General features: G+C 38.0%; 1 protein-coding gene across 2 annotated transcripts in view; it reads left to right on the top strand.

Moving 5' to 3' along the window:
- The window catches only part of LOC143509161 (rabphilin-3A-like), a 50,544-nt gene that overhangs the window by 26,965 nt on the left and 7,382 nt on the right, over positions 1-16,197 (top strand). For both annotated transcript variants that reach the window (XM_076997598.1, XM_076997597.1), the window contains exons 6-13: positions 366-410; positions 972-1,133; positions 1,228-1,413; positions 10,195-10,274; positions 10,729-10,803; positions 13,418-13,527; positions 15,811-15,937; positions 16,050-16,106. In XM_076997598.1, coding sequence (XP_076853713.1) covers positions 366-410; positions 972-1,133; positions 1,228-1,413; positions 10,195-10,274; positions 10,729-10,803; positions 13,418-13,527; positions 15,811-15,937; positions 16,050-16,106 — 842 coding nt within the window. The remainder of the gene's footprint in view (positions 1-365; positions 411-971; positions 1,134-1,227; positions 1,414-10,194; positions 10,275-10,728; positions 10,804-13,417; positions 13,528-15,810; positions 15,938-16,049; positions 16,107-16,197) is intronic.

The following is a 16,197-nucleotide window of genomic DNA, read 5'->3' as shown; positions in this document are numbered from 1 at the left end:
TGCATTTGAAAACTTCAGTATCAAAGAGTACCCATGATTACAGAGCCAATACAGTGAAGAACCGTTTTCAGATGCTTTCAAGAAATTACATAAATGATGAAACTATAAAGCACTTTGAGAAGGCAGAGAAGGGTTATTTCATTTGTATTCATATTCATTATTTATATTCAGGGTTAGCTAACGTCTAGACGTCAGTCTAGTCTAGACTGAATGTATGTCTGGAGAAACCAGCTCACTTTTAGTTTCACATACTCCTGTACTCCATATGTAGGTCCTGTATCCTTTGCCAGTTGTAGGGAGATTTTATATTTCCTATATGAGGTGAAAGCTGGTTAAAAAAGCATTATGTTCTCCTTCCATCTCAGATCCAGTGGAGAGACAAGGATTTGTTCCAGAAACACAGACATCAGGTATGAGGCCTAGTTCAGTGAGGCCTTGTCCATAGTAATGAACGCTTGGCTGAAATACTCAAAGTCTGCCAAACCACTTTGTAAATAAAAGTTGACATCCTTCAGTATTTCATTGATTCTGATGTCTTTAAGGGGGGGGGGGGCAGACAAAGTTGAATAAATTGGAACAGATAAAATCCATGTTTTAAATTATGTAAATGACATAATTCTAGACAACCTCTCTGTTCACATATTGGCATATTAAGTTTTCCATGACCTTATCACAAGACTTTTTTTGCACATTATTTTAATGGCCTAAAAGTGAAGAGAATTGTCCAATGCCTGACATGTTTTGTGTCATGTAGGTCTATGTATCTGATAGTGGTGAACAATAGAGCATGAAACCATGTAATGAAAATGACTGACTTTTTTTTTTTTTGGTACTGGGTTACCAGTGGTGACTGGAACTGCTTTTTGCTGATGCAGGGCTTACGTTCCATTATGATCAAACTTAGTCACATATTGTTCAAGTATTGCATGAGTCTATTTCTAAAGATTTATGGTATTAAATGTTATTCGTAGCCGAGCACCCAGCACGCCCACCTGTTGCTCCAAAGCCTCCTGTGGCGCCCAAGCCTGCCAGCATTGGTGGCACCAGTTACTCAGAAGCAGACGGTTCTGTGGTGATGAAAAAGGCCACTGCAGTCCATAGTTCCAAAGCAGTTGCTTATGCACCTCAGCAGGGTAAGTTCAGAGACATACACAACTACATACCAGCGGTTTATGTACAAGCTCAAAGCAACCTTGTCTGAAGGTAGACGTGTTACGTTGTTTCTAGTTCCTACAGTTCAAGAAGGAGAGAGGGGAGCCTACATGAACACTGGGTTGCAGGATAGAGCGCCCCCTGCAGACAGGGAGGAGAGGAGTCGGCCTGCCATTTACAACCCCCCAGCGTCCCGTCATCAGGCCCCTCCACCAGAGGAGTATGACGATGAAGCCAACAGCTATGACTCTGATGAAACTAGTAAGAGCAACAGTACTTTAAGGCTTTTGTTTATTTCCGCTATGAACAGGATTTTGGGACTTTACTATAAAACTCTGGCATGTCTTGGCTGACTACATTCAGGGATGAGTAGTGTATTAGAATATTTACAATACAATGTATATTCAGGGAATTATCATACATTTGGCTTCAGTATGACAAGGTGTACATTTCAAGGCCTCAGTACAATGATACAATCCTAATATATATGAATAGAGCAAGAAACTCCCTCACTCACATGTCCCTCACACATGAGCTAGTTTGATACTGTTCCCTACCTACTGTTTCTCTCTGCTTCAAAACAAGTCAGAAGGGTCAGTATCTGCTTTGATTTGTTTGACTTCATGGGTTATATCCCAGGCAGCATTCTTTAAATAACTTCATAAAAAGTGCACTGTGTGTGGATGGCTTCACAATACGTCTGCCCTGCACATCAGTTTAGTGATGGTCCTATTCTTATTTACTGTCCAGTTTTTGTCATGACATAGACTGTAGCATATTTCTTCTAGCGTGGAAGCCACTTGCTTACAAAGAGAGAAGTTTGGGATTGAGGATAAAACAGCTCTGAGGGAATGCAAGGGGCATTTCCCTGGAGATTAATTAGTAATAGCAGGTGGCACTCCCCTTGAATAACACTGACCGAAACAGATCGTGCCAGTTTGTTTAAAATAAAATTTCAATTAGCGTTCAATCTTAAGGGTTCATTAACGCCTGCATCACATGACTAAGCATGTCACGATGTGAGGAAGAGGTGAAAAGTTAGGATGCAAGTGCAAAGTAGAGATTTCACAACACAACATCAACAAAACTGAGCTCACCAGGAAGGAAATCCAAACGGAACAAATGTAATAAAACTGAACTGAGGAGTACTTGTGTTTGGTTAATTACTTGTATATTTGTGGAGTACTTCTATATATTTGAACCTCTTAGAAATGTAATAAGATAAATAAAAATAATTGTATAGCGCAGTATAGAAAAGGCAAAATGTTTAGGACAGAGGACCTTCCTCAGATGTACCAGCAAAGTGTTTATGAATAACTTATATTTTTATTCAATCTGTTTCTTTGGATACCTTGTGTACATTCATCAATAACTATTGTACACTGAATTTATACAGTGGATTCAGAAAGTATTCAGCACACTTGTTGTACACTTTATAATGTTATGGTTTTGATTTTAAATGGATATTGCCCATTTTATCCACTAATCTACATTTAATCACCCATAATGAAGTGAAAACATTTTAGGGAGATTAGAAAATGAATAAAAAATCAAAAACACCCTTAATTCTATATGGTGTAGAAGCCCATTTGACAGCAAATGTAGTTGCATGTCTTCTAAGATTCCATTCATCATGTCAGATCCTTTCAAACTCCAGGAGATTGAATGACAAGCATCTGTACACAGTGTCTTCAGTTCTCTCCACAGATGTTCGAGGGGTTTTAGGTTTGGGTATGTGGCTGAGCCACTCAAGAACAAGCCAAGGTTTGCCCTGAAGCCACTGCAGCATTAATTTAGCTGTATGCTTCAGTTCATTGCCATGTTCAAAGGTAAAATGTCACCCCAGACTTTGCATGCACCCTGGAGGAGTTCCAGTATTTGGTAGCATTCATTCATCATAAATTGTCACTAATTTCCCCGAGAAGAGCTCACATGGCACAATGCTGCCACCAACATGTTGTACTGTTCAGTTTTATTCTCTCAGACTAATCATCATCCACATGATGTCATGAGTTTAAAATGCTATTCAGCATCTCTGCACACAGCCTCGGGACCTATGGAGCCTTTTAGACTTACTATTGGCTTCTTTCTTACCTCCACCACTTTATTACCTTTCGCATCTCATGCCCTTTTGGTCAAATGGCCAACTCTCAGAAGATTCAAGCTTATTCCATTTTAAAAAGCTTTATTTTGCCTTGATATATGCCTTGTCAAAACATATTGGAGATCCTTATTGGACTTTGTGGCTTGGCTTTTGCCCTGACTATAAAGTATAAATTGTGAGCTCTTATAGACCCAGTGTGGTGGGTGTGGAAGTGTCAAAGATAAGACACCAGTCTCGGGAGATTTATTGGATAAAAGTGCACCAACACAAAACCTGTGACTTCACCCAAATTAAAGAAACAATAATAAGTGGTCATCTGGTACAAAGACAAGACGTAAAGATCGATAAATGACCTTCAGGTGGCGAACTCTCTAATGGGCCACGCCCACCAGAGGAACGACAAGACAAACATTAATTACTGCTGCTGCTGACCGAGTTGGCCAGCAGGGGGCCTCCATACCGTGACATCTAGATGTCTGTGTTTTCAAACTGACTTAATCGCTTCAAAATGCAATAGTTCTGCACAAATCTAAAGGATAATTAAAACAGGATATACCCGACTTCAATTCTGAATACCACAGCAGACTCTGTATGAGATTTCAGTTTGTTTTTAGTATTTTTTTTTTGTAAATTCTTTAAAAAGGTTATCACTTCATCATTATGTATGATTTAAGATTAAGATTTTACACTCAGATTGGAATTTGTCCCCTGTTTTTAACTCATCTGTGCATTCACAAATCCACACTAGGTGGCTGTGAGTACACACATGCCCAGAGCGGTGGGCAGCTCTAGTAGTCACTGCCTGGCTGGGAGTAGAACCCATGACCCTCTGATCACAAGATTGTCTCCTATTGTAGATTGATGGATAAAATGGCAATTACATCCATTTAATCTCAAATGCAAAACACAAAGTCTGTATATATATATATATATATATACACTGTAAAAAAAAAAAGTGTAAAAAAACGGTAATTTTCTGGAAATGGGGGCGCCAGAAAATTACTGTAAAAAAACAGATAAGTACTGTAAATTTAAAAACATACATAAACTGTAAAAAAACGGCAATTTTCTGGCGCCCCCGTTTCCAGAAAATTACCGTTTTTTTACAGTTTATGTAAAAAAACAGATAAGTACTGTAAATTTAAAAACATACATAAACTGTAAAAAAACGGTGATTATAACACTTAACATGCAACACTGTCATTTTAAAGGAAATATTCCTAAAATTGAATGTGGTCTTTACTCTAGTTCACATTCAATTATAACAATATTGCAGTGTGGTGTAGGAAGGAGAGGTAGCAAACAGATCCACCGCAGCACAAGACTTTTTAAATTCAAACTGCCTCAACAACATAATCACGCCAGACCCCACGATCACGCAGAAGAGACTTAATTTAGACACAAAACATGAGAGAACGGCAATAACACGACAACACTACACAAACATGGCATAGAATAATTCACACAGTACAACTACATAAATTGATGAAGGGGGACTTAAACCAAGTAATGCACATAATCAAGTACACAATTAATCAACACATGCATAGACATCACATTACCAGATAACGATACCGGAGTCGCAGAGACTCATGGGAAGTAGCGCCGTTGTCACGTAGGGCAACGCCCCCTCTCGTGGCTGCCACTCTGGGTTCCCTCGTGTCTGTGTTCCGTGCCTGTTTACCCTGCCCCGCTCGTTGTCTCTGAGATTCCCTGATTGTCCGCCACGCCCCTGTCATAATCGTCCCCACCTGTTCCTAGTTTAGTTCAGTGTTCATATAGTCCCTGTATTTCCCCAGTCTGGTTGTCGGTTGTTTTGGATGTCTGACCGTTTATGTGTTTCTCAGTTTCGTGTTGCCCTGCTGTCGTTTGTTGCTTTCCGTGTCGTTATGCCCCTGTACCTGTCCAACCTTGATGGCTCTCCTGTTATGACCCCTGCCTGCCACTACGATGACGATTGTGGAATGCCCTGCAATAAATCTCGCTCTTCTCAGCGATTGTGTCCGTCTCCTCGCTCCGTGGCGCGAGCCACGTTACAGCCGTCCCCCATTGGACCGACGCTTCAATATAAAAATATATATAACATTAATAGTTAAAATGAGCCATAAACTCCGAACCGTCAGAACACACATTTCAACGCTACGGTTATAGTTAAACTATGATCGGACAGGAATGCCAGACACATGTTCTAGCACTATATGAACCGATAAGAATATATTACGCGTTAACTAAATAAGTTACATGCACTGAAAGCTGACGTTGCAAATACTCATTTGAAGAAACACTGATTTCAAAACTCATGCATTTGGGCTGCAGCGGGGTGATAACGAAAGGTTCTTCAAACAATATGCACAACCAGAACAACTCTTCATGCACACTGTGCAGTGGTCCGATTCAAACAGGCCCCACCCCTACCAATCATAAACTTAACATATTCAGTTATCTTTACTTAACATGATCATTGCAATGCCTATTTCAGCTCAATAATGATAACAACTAGTTTTATTTAGTAATGGCAATATTTTTTATGAAACATGAAATAATAATTAATGATTACTAAAATAATTTATTAAAACCTAATCCGGGTTTACAGTGTAGATACAGTGATACAGATACAGTGCATATTTAATAGTGGATTGAAAATGAGATGGATCTGGAACGCCTTAACTCTTTATGTATGTTATAAATATAAAAATAAATCACAGTCAAGAACATTTTACTTTTTACTCACTTTTATAACATGAAAATCACATATTTAACATGTCAAAACTTAAATTAAAACATGCATCAATGTTGTCTTGTAATATTTCCTTGAAATTAATTCCAGAAGATTCTATTACATTGTCTCATTAAGATTAATCAATATTACTTTCTTTTTACAGTTTGTTTAGTTAAAATTATTATCTAAGAATTGTTAAAAAACAGATTTATAATGTATTTAATTTATACAGATTTTTCTTGTTAAATCACATGACATTTTTAAATAAACAGTTTGTTCTGGTAATTGTAATACACTTTCCCTGTCATTTTAAAATACAGGAAAAAACTGTAAAATTTATTGGGAAAAACCTGTAAAAAACTGTTTTTTTTTACAGTGTATATATATATATATATATATATATATATATATATATATATATATATATATATATATATATATATATATATATATATATATACCCTTATATATATATACCCAATATAATACAGTTGTGATCAAATTTATTCAACCCCCAATGCTGCGAAGGGTTTTATGGAATTCAGTGCACATTTGTAATTGTGTTCATAATGAAATCTTACAAGGACTTGTTAAAGAACTAAATGCAACTAAGATAGCATCAATTTATTTTGTCATAAAGTATTAAATGGCCTTTTTGTGATTTCTTCATTGACACAATTATTCAACCCCTTTACGACTACCACTCCTAAGAACAGAGGTTCATTCCAGTGTTTTCCATCAGGTATTGAAAACATCTGTGGATGTCAACGAGCAGCAATCAAGCATGATAAGCACCAATTAGGCAGATTTAAAAGGACTGTGATACTCAGCTCCTTCTAGACATCTACTGGTGTGTTTCCAAGCATGGTGAAGGCAAGAGAATGGTCCCAGAAGACAAGAGAAGAGGTTATTGCTCTTCACAAGAATGGCAATGGATATAAAAAGATTGCGAAGTTGTTAAATATTCCAAGAGACACTATCGGAAGTATCATTCGCAAGTTCAAGTTAAAGGGCACAGTGGAAACGTTACCTGGTCGTGGCAGAAAGAAGATCCTGACCGCGACTGCTGTGCGCTACCTGAAGCGTAATGTGGAGAAAAATCCCCGCGTGACTGCTAAGGAACTGAAAAAAGACCTGTCAGATGTGGGCACTGAAGTTTCAGCTCAGACAATAAGGCGCGCACTGCATAACGAAGACCTCCATGCCACAACGCCCAGACGCACCCCCTTGCTGACTCCAAAGAACAAGAAAAGTCGACTGCAGTATGCCAAAAGTCATGTGGACAAGCCACAAAGGTTTTGGAACAGTGTACTGTGGTCAGATGAAACTAAATTAGAACTGTTTGGGACAATGGACCAGCGCTATGTTTGGAGAAGGAAGAACCAGGCTTATGAACAAAAGAACACCTTGCCTACTGTGAAGCATGGCAGGGGGTCAATTATGCTTTGGGGCTGTTTTGCTTCTAATGGTACAGGAAAGCTTCAACGTGTGCAGGGTACCATGAATTCCCTTCAGTACCAGGAGATCTTGGAGGAAAATGTGATGGAGTCAGTCACAAACCTGCGGCTTGGGAGACGTTGGACCTTCCAACAGGACAATGATCCGAAGCACACATCCAAGTCCACTAGAGCATGGTTGAACATGAAAGGCTGGAACATTCTAGAGTGGCCATCGCAATCACCAGACTTAAATCCAATTGAGAACCTCTGGTGGGACCTAAAGAAGGCAGTTGCAGTGCGCAAGCCTAAGAATGTGACTGAACTGGAGGCTTTTGCCCATGAAGAATGGGCTAAGATACCCATAGGTCGCTGCAAGACACTTGTGTCAAGCTATGCTTCACGCTTGAAAGCTGTCATAACTGGAAAAGGATGTTGTACTAAGTACTAAAAAATAATGTCACTAGGGGGTTGAATAAAACTGATAATGATGTGAGCACAGTAAAGACATTTGTGGTTATTCCATCATAAATATTATGTTATGTTTGTCTAATTTATAAGTGCCTCTTTGATATAATTGTAAATAAGATGACTGAAATGATCAAAATCAATGTCAAACTGGCCAAAACACTTTATTTCAGTGGGGGTTGAATAAATTTGATCACAACTGTAGTAAATATACCCATAATTTTTTTAAATGGCGATAAAATTATCGCCGTTAATCTATTCTTAAAGTTGGGTTGGGAACTGGGTCAAAATGGTTAAGCAAACTATGATGACTTTCAACTTGATAGTTTAGCTCGGCTGTATTCCTAACCAAATTGCACAATAGGGGGCAAGAACAGTTTTCAAACCTGTGAATTACAAATCATACGTGTGTTTACATGGATGCAGCCACGAAGTCGCCAGGTTTGCTTCATGGTTACCGGAAAAGTGTTACCGGAGTGGTCGTTTTCTGCATGGTCCTAGCGCTAGATTCGTCGCTATTTAAATATATATATATATTTTTTAACTGTTAAAACTGCAGAGGATCAAAAACTGCTTTTGAAAAAGTTCCCCCCAAATTACGTCCGTGAGGTTAAATGTACTAAATGTTGGCTTACATTTCAAATATCATGTTTAGCTGAATAAACATGCTATCAACCCCTTTTAATGTACAGTATGTAGGCTTACAAATTCATGTTTAACTGAATAAACCGTTGAACACGAGTAGCCTACATTTTATTGAGCATGTTTTTTTTCTTCAAGTATCAAAGTAGAACAGCTTCCTCAAGCAGTCATTGATGCATTTTTGAAACAGGAGATGAGCCCCTGGTCTAATGCACCCTCTGTATTAAGAAACCCTATCTCAAAAACTGACTTTTAGTCATTACTTGGGTAGCACGCATATGAGCCATTTTAATATAGATTAATCTAGATTAATTTCAAGATTTCAGTGAGATTAATCTAGATTAAAAAAATTAATATATGCCCACCCCTAATATATACATATATATGTTCAACCAATGTAACTAGATAAGATGCACCAAACAGCAGTGGTAATACTGTAGATGTAGCAGTGAAAAGTTAGGTATATGACAAAGAAATATATATGAAATGTTACAATAAACAGCAGGGACTAAAAGAACACATAGAGAGAATGGGGAAGGATAATACAAAGGTTGTCCCAGGAGCACTCAGGAATGCAATGCTAACTTGGAAGTAGCCTAGTTCAGAAGCGCACAAACCTAGGGACTGTGAGTGGAGTTAAATATGGGATTTGGCAAAGCATAAATAGTGGACTTTCATGACTGTTTATTTCATACAACTATTTGTTTTATATTTCATACAACTATATAGCCCTGGAACTTTATTGTTGGCAGTGTCGAAGTAGGCCTCCCTCCTGACAAGGAATTACAATCTTTTTGCAGTTAGCTCTACTGTTGTTAGCTCCATTGTCTTCTAGTTAAGTTACCTATGTATATTGAACACTTATATTAACAATTTCAAATGCATGTTTTATTCAATTTAGACTTATTTGGTTTCAAGTGTGTGTGAGCGGTGGTGTGAGCATAGCCCCTTGCATCATCAGCCCTTTCACCGACAGGATCTATAATTTATGCACATTGGCAGCATTGCACCAGATCACTTTTATGTAAACTGGCAGACAGCATATCTATTCAGTAAGACAAAACAATGATCATTATGCCATTATCTGTAGAAAAGTTCAAAAGCAGTAACCTGGAACATACAGCTGTATGCAATGTTCAGTATGGATCCTGTGGCCATGATAAAGACTAGGGTATTTTGTCATATTAGTAAGCTAGTAAACATTTCACACAAAGCTCATGATTAAAAAGCACAGTGAGTTCCTGCACCCACACTACTGAACAGCAGCCACACTACTGAACTGCACCCACACTACTGAACAGCACCCACACTACTCAACTGCACCCACACTACTGAAGTTTTATTTAGTTTCATTCTTAGAGAGAAATTCTGCAGTGTACACCTATAGTAGTCAAGAATATGTAAAGAAACCTATGATTTTTTCCATTTTTGTTTTTTATTTTTACTTTATTACATTATTTTTATATTTTATTTTGAATATTTTTATCAAGCTTTTTGTTACCCTGAATCTGAAGGGTTAAAAGATTATGACCGCAAACACTACTACTACTGTGGAAGGTATGGAGTATGTATCTGAGATTTTAGGAAAACATTTCTGACCTGCAATGGAAATGGAAGTATGTTTGTGACTTGTTTCTTCTTCCTGCCAAATATTTCATTTGTGTTTGTTGCAGCAACTCTGGGAGCACTTGAGTTCAGCTTGCTTTATGAACAAGAGCAAAACACCCTGCACTGCAACATCATCAGAGCTAAGGTAACACAATCAACAGAGGTCTATATATGTCTAAACGTATGCATATAATCTCTTCCTGGTGCACAGAAAATATAACTCAGTGTTTATCCTGAAGACTTCAACTGTGGCTCTGTTATTTCATCCATCCAGTATAAAATAATAATATAAACTTATTTGAAACCCTAAAAGCCTACTTTATTATACATGTTTTATTCAAATTAAATATACAACATGACTGCACACAAATATGTGCTTAAACATTGCAATCGTGAACATCTGGAATGTAATTAACAGAAACATCTGTCTTTGGTGTGTGGACTAAACACATAGCCAACTTTAGTGCCTTCCTTACATTTTTAACAAATATTCAGGTCCCCTTTAAATTTAAAAATGCAAAATTTTAGTATGGACTCACTGGGCTTCGATACCTCTACATAGAAAATATTTTACTGTAAGATAAACTTTTTTCTCTCAGGGTTTGAAGCCAATGGATTCCAATGGATTAGCTGATCCCTATGTGAAGCTGCATCTGTTACCTGGTGCAAGCAAGGTGAGATACACATTTAATTAATTTATTGCTGGTAGTGAGTAAAAGTTACAATATTACCCGTTTACTTTCTAGCTGTAATTTGAATTATTATTTTCAATTATTAATATTACTAATAAAGAATGAAATGAAATGCAAATTAGATCACAACCAGCACTGCAAAAATTGGAAGCGTTATACATTGTTAGTATGAGTCAGTAAACCTTGTGCAAACGAGAGCCCAATAACAGGGTTAAAGTTCTGTGCACCACTTGGTACAATGACTTGGCTATTATTCTATTTCTATTACTGTTTACTATTAATAATTGATGTTTCCTAAGTTGTTATTGTGCAAGTCTGTCGGAGGAAGGGCTGTGTTGAAAGTGACTGAAGGACACAGGACTTAAGAGAAAAGGATTAGCAGCTGTGTTCATGTTTAGGAACTGTGTTTAGATTTGGGAGCTGTCTTTAGGAGCGGTGTTTAGGTTTGGGAGCTGTCTTTAGGAGCTGTGTTTAGGTTTAGGAGCTGTCTTTAGGTGCTGTGTTTAGGTTTACAGGGTGGCCGCGGGTCCTTAAAAAGTCTTAAATGGTATTAAATTTCATTTTTGTCAAATAAGGCCTTGAAAAGTCTTATTTTGTCTTAAATTTTCAACCACGATGTCTTAAATTTGCGGAGCTAAATTTAGGGATGAATAATTCCGTTAGCGGTGTGTTGAACTTAAATATTGCTCGCAAGTATTTCGGGCTTAACGAGCACCGGTAGTTGTTGGACTGGCGGGATCATAATTTCATGCGGGCTGTATGTACGTTAACGTCTGTTCGGAGAGATGGGGAAATGCAAACTTAGCCAGAAATGGTTGGAAGACCCGACATATTCTTGGTGGCTCAGAGCTGTCACAGATACCAGCGAGGCTCGTCAGCAGCAGCCTGTAATATCACCGTTTGCCCAACAAGAGAACCATTCAGTCGAGCTCTGCTCAACGTCGCATTCACGCTGTAGGCTATGCGGCTCTACCAATACTTTGAAGGCTTAGGTAATATGGGCGCTAAAAACAGTTAAGAGTCACCAGTCATACAGATCCAACGAAGGAATTGACTCATTGTTTAAAACCATGTTCCCTGATGCCGCCTTCAAGTCTGGTTTATACTTTCGCGAGTGACCGTAGCTCGTGAACCTCCGCGAACGGCGGGACCGTTGCAGTGTTGTCCGAAACGATATATGTGTTAATATAAAGAAACACTCCTCAAAAACAGGGGAAGGAACATTACCTGACCAATTTAATGTTACTTTGTGTTCCAAGTTTGACAAGTGCTGAAATTTAGGCTAAAGTACTTGAAAATGCTTGAAATTGTAACTGCTTCATTTCACAACAAATATCTGTCTGACTGAACAGTTCTCTTTACGTTAACAAATACGAGCCTCTTGTAATTCCAGGACGAAACATGAGAGAACGTGAAGACGTTAAGATTGGGCGTTTTGAAAATAAACAACCATTAAATAATGTGATAAAAAAGCGAATTATTTCGAATCATTTCGAGTATATGTATAGATATTTTACTTATTTAAGTTTAATGTGCTGGGATATATAGAAATGGACCTTGAAAGTGACGTACAAATGATTTAATTCCATCTTGTTACGGTATATGAACCCTGCAAACATGACTTGGTTAATTGCAAGCCGCTCGCGCATGGGCGAAACCACCGCGATTACGTCATTTTCGACGCAGCGGCTGACGAGCGGCTCGCGCGCTGTCGTACACCTCTCGAAATTTGTAAAAACTTCTCGCGCGCCGCGCTTCAACGCAATTAACCAAGTCATGTTTGCAGGGTTCATACACCTTAACAAGATGGAATTAAATCATTTGTACGTCACCTTCAAGGTTAAGTATAAACCAGTTATAATAATAATTTACTTGCTGAACAAGCCGAAGGGAAAGCAGGAACCCTGATGGCCAAAGTGATCACAAAATCAAACATCCTTAGAAAGAGTTTCAGAGAAAAAGTAGCAGAACTGAAAGGGGTTGAGCGTGAGCTGGAGTGTGGATCAGAAAAACAGGAAAATGGCCTAGTGTGTGTGTGTGTGTGTGTGTGTGTGTGTGTGTGTGTGGTATGATGCTGTTGTCAGTGTTTGAATTTTGTTTTGTATAAAGTTTCATTGTGTATACTGTACAGTGAAAAAAATGTAATGTTTGTGTCTTGTATTGTCCATCTTGTGCATTAACATTTGAAGTTTTCAAGCAGCTAGATTAATTAATGTAAATAATCAGTTGGTTTTTGTGCTTTATTTTAACGTGTATGATCTTGCGAGTTGGTCTTAATTTTATTTGGAAAACGGTATTAAAAAGTCTTAAAATGTCTTAATTTTCCCTTGGTCAAACCTGTAGACACCCTGGGTTTAGGACCTGTGTTTAGGAGCTGTGTTTAGGTTTAGGAGCAGTTTTAATGGTGTAACAGTAGCTATAAGTCTCAATCCTCAGATCAGTATAGCACTTCATCAGTCTTCTGATGGTCCAACAATTTATATCTACCATATTTAAAGGTGACAGGTGAAATATATATTTTTTTCTGTTAATATCTGTGTTAATATCTGCGCCTTTTATCATGACACTCCATTTTGATTATATTTGCTGGTCCCAGTCAACTAAGTTACGCACCAAGACTCTACGCAACACGCGTAACCCTGCCTGGAATGAGACTCTGGTATACCATGGCCTGACTGATGATGACATGCAGCGCAAAACCCTCAGGTCAGATATCCCTCTAGTGTTGAAATAATATGCTGAAGCCATTTTAAGATTACGTGGCATAATAAGAATGATTTTATTTAAAAACATTTCAACAAGTTGAGAATATAATTTATACATAGAATCAATTAGATGGCATACCTCATTTAACTTTTTTCAGAATATCATCATTAGATTTGCAGTTACTGTAGATGAATATCTTATCATATAGTACCTCTTTTTGTGACAACAAAGATAGCTTGAACTACTATACAACTTTAAACAGGTGAAGTTGTATATGCTACCCTTTATTATACTAATATTAGCATTTAAATTTTGCCTTGCTGTAAAAATAATCATTGTAAGGAATGGGCACACAGAGTTTTTGAGGGATGAAACAATGATATTGATATCGGAACATTTAGGCAAAGGTATATATTGAGTTCACAGTTTCAGTGTATTTGAATAGCATGTTTGGTACATGGTATGACATTGGCAATACATAAGATGTCATTGTTAAAATTGGATATCTTAACCATGATGACTGTAGATGGTAATCGAGAGCTGACAGGCTTGTTGGTATATATAGACATACTAATGGCTGATGCTGTGGATTTTGTTATTAAAAAAGCATTCAAGCTCATTAGATTGTTTAGTTGATTTGTTGGTTTGTCAACCATGGTGAAGAGTATTTTGTTTTGTTTTGATGTTATTGTTGACAAAATGATTGTCTGGCTTATATTTTAGCATACTTTTGCATTGTAATCCTGCAGTCTGTCTTTAAAGATTTCTTTGTGAACTACATTAAGTCTTCTAGTACCGGCTCTTCTGGACTTGAACTGCAGTAACATTTCCGTATGACACTTTCTGTTTGCACGGAATGACTTTAATTGAAGTAATCTCAAATTTAGTTTCTGAGCTGGACTTATCCAGCAAAGTATCAACTGACTCAGATGGTTTGTATGGTGCTCATGAAAAGTACAGCTGTGCTGTAATTTTTAAACCTCTTCTTAAAGTTGACACATCTGGTGGTGTGATGCCCACATATTAAAGTACACAATAATGATCAGAAAAAACTACATCCTTAACAGAGGATAATATGTTAAAATAATGTTAAAATCACCAACAATTATAAAATGGTTAAAATCAGTGGAACCTAAAGATAATATATAAATAAATTCATCAGAAAATCAGTATTGTATTTTAGATACCAATAGACAGATACCTTCAGTAACCGAGGATCAGTACGCCAAGGCCCCCGCCTTTGGCCACCACCTGATCCACAATGCGCCGAACCCCTAGTACTACCTCTCCCACAGGTGGTGGGCCCATGAGTCGGGAGTGAGTCCTTGCCTCAAGTGGAGGAGTTCAAGTATCTCTTGTTCTTGTTCTTCTCCGGGCTCTCCCTTAGATATAAGGTACAGAGTATAGTACAGTTGCTGCTTCTCCATGTAGAGAGGAGCCATTTGAGGTGTTTCGGGCATCTGATCCGGATGCCACCTGGGCGCCTCCCTGGGGAAGTACTTTGGGAATGTCCAACTGGGAGGATACCCCGGGGAAGACCCAGGACATGCTGGAGAAATTATATCTCTCAGCTGTCCTGGGAACGCCTCGGCATCCCCCCAGAAGAGCTAGAAGAGGTGGCTGGGGAGAGGGAAACCTGGGCCTCTTTGCTTATGCTACTGCCCCCCACGACCCGAACCCAGATAAGCGGATGAAAATGGATGCATGGTTGGATAGACATCTAGTAGTATTCTTGGCGCCACTTTCAAAAGTGCACGGAGATACTCAAATGATGTAAAAGTGCCAGGTAATAACTTTGGAATTTTATTGCTTTAGGAGATTCCATTAAATAGAGCAGCTGTACTTCCACTGTCCAGCCTGCATGATTTATAAACACTTCTAAAGTTAAAGACTGGTGCTGCTAACTCAGTTAAAACTGCTGCAGCACCACATTTATTTAACCATTTCAGTTAAATGCATAAAATCAGGTCCATGGGCTATAATGAAATTAAAGGAGGCTTGTTTGAGAGTGATCTAATATTGAGAAAACCTAACTTAACTATGCACTTTGTTCCGAAAAAAAAAAGTGGCTTACATTTGACACACTTCATGTTGGATACATTATATACAATATTTGAGATGTATTCCATTTTTTTGGCACTGGAGAGTCTACAGAGTTCAAGTTAATCACACGACTGACTTGAGTTAGAGACACTATGAATCATTCTACATCTTTGAATTAAACAGTACTTGTCCTGAATATTAAAAGAATTTAATATTTAACATAAATGTTATGTGTTACAGAATTTCTGTCTGTGATGAAGACAAATTTGGCCACAATGAGTTTATTGGGGAGACCAGAATAGCTCTAAAGAAACTGAAATATAACCAGAAAAGGAATTTCAATGTATGTCTAGAGAGAGTGGTACCAGTAAGTATCTTTCTTTTTCTTTCTCTCTATGACTCATACTGTCATTCACTGACACACACACACACACACAAAATATTTATATTGTACTTTTGTCGCATTTCTCACATGACAGACAAAGCGAACAGCCACTGCTGGGTCTGCCAGAGGAATAGCCCTTTATGAAGATGAGGTAAATGCACAGCAATCTAGAGACAGCTGCAATTTTACACATGATAAGATGCCAACATTACAAACCATTACAGTTATCAGGTTATCAGGCA

Source organism: Brachyhypopomus gauderio, chromosome 3, assembly GCF_052324685.1.
Source record: "Brachyhypopomus gauderio isolate BG-103 chromosome 3, BGAUD_0.2, whole genome shotgun sequence".
NCBI classification, from domain to species: domain Eukaryota; kingdom Metazoa; phylum Chordata; class Actinopteri; order Gymnotiformes; family Hypopomidae; genus Brachyhypopomus; species Brachyhypopomus gauderio.
This window is presented reverse-complemented; position numbering and strand designations above follow the sequence as displayed.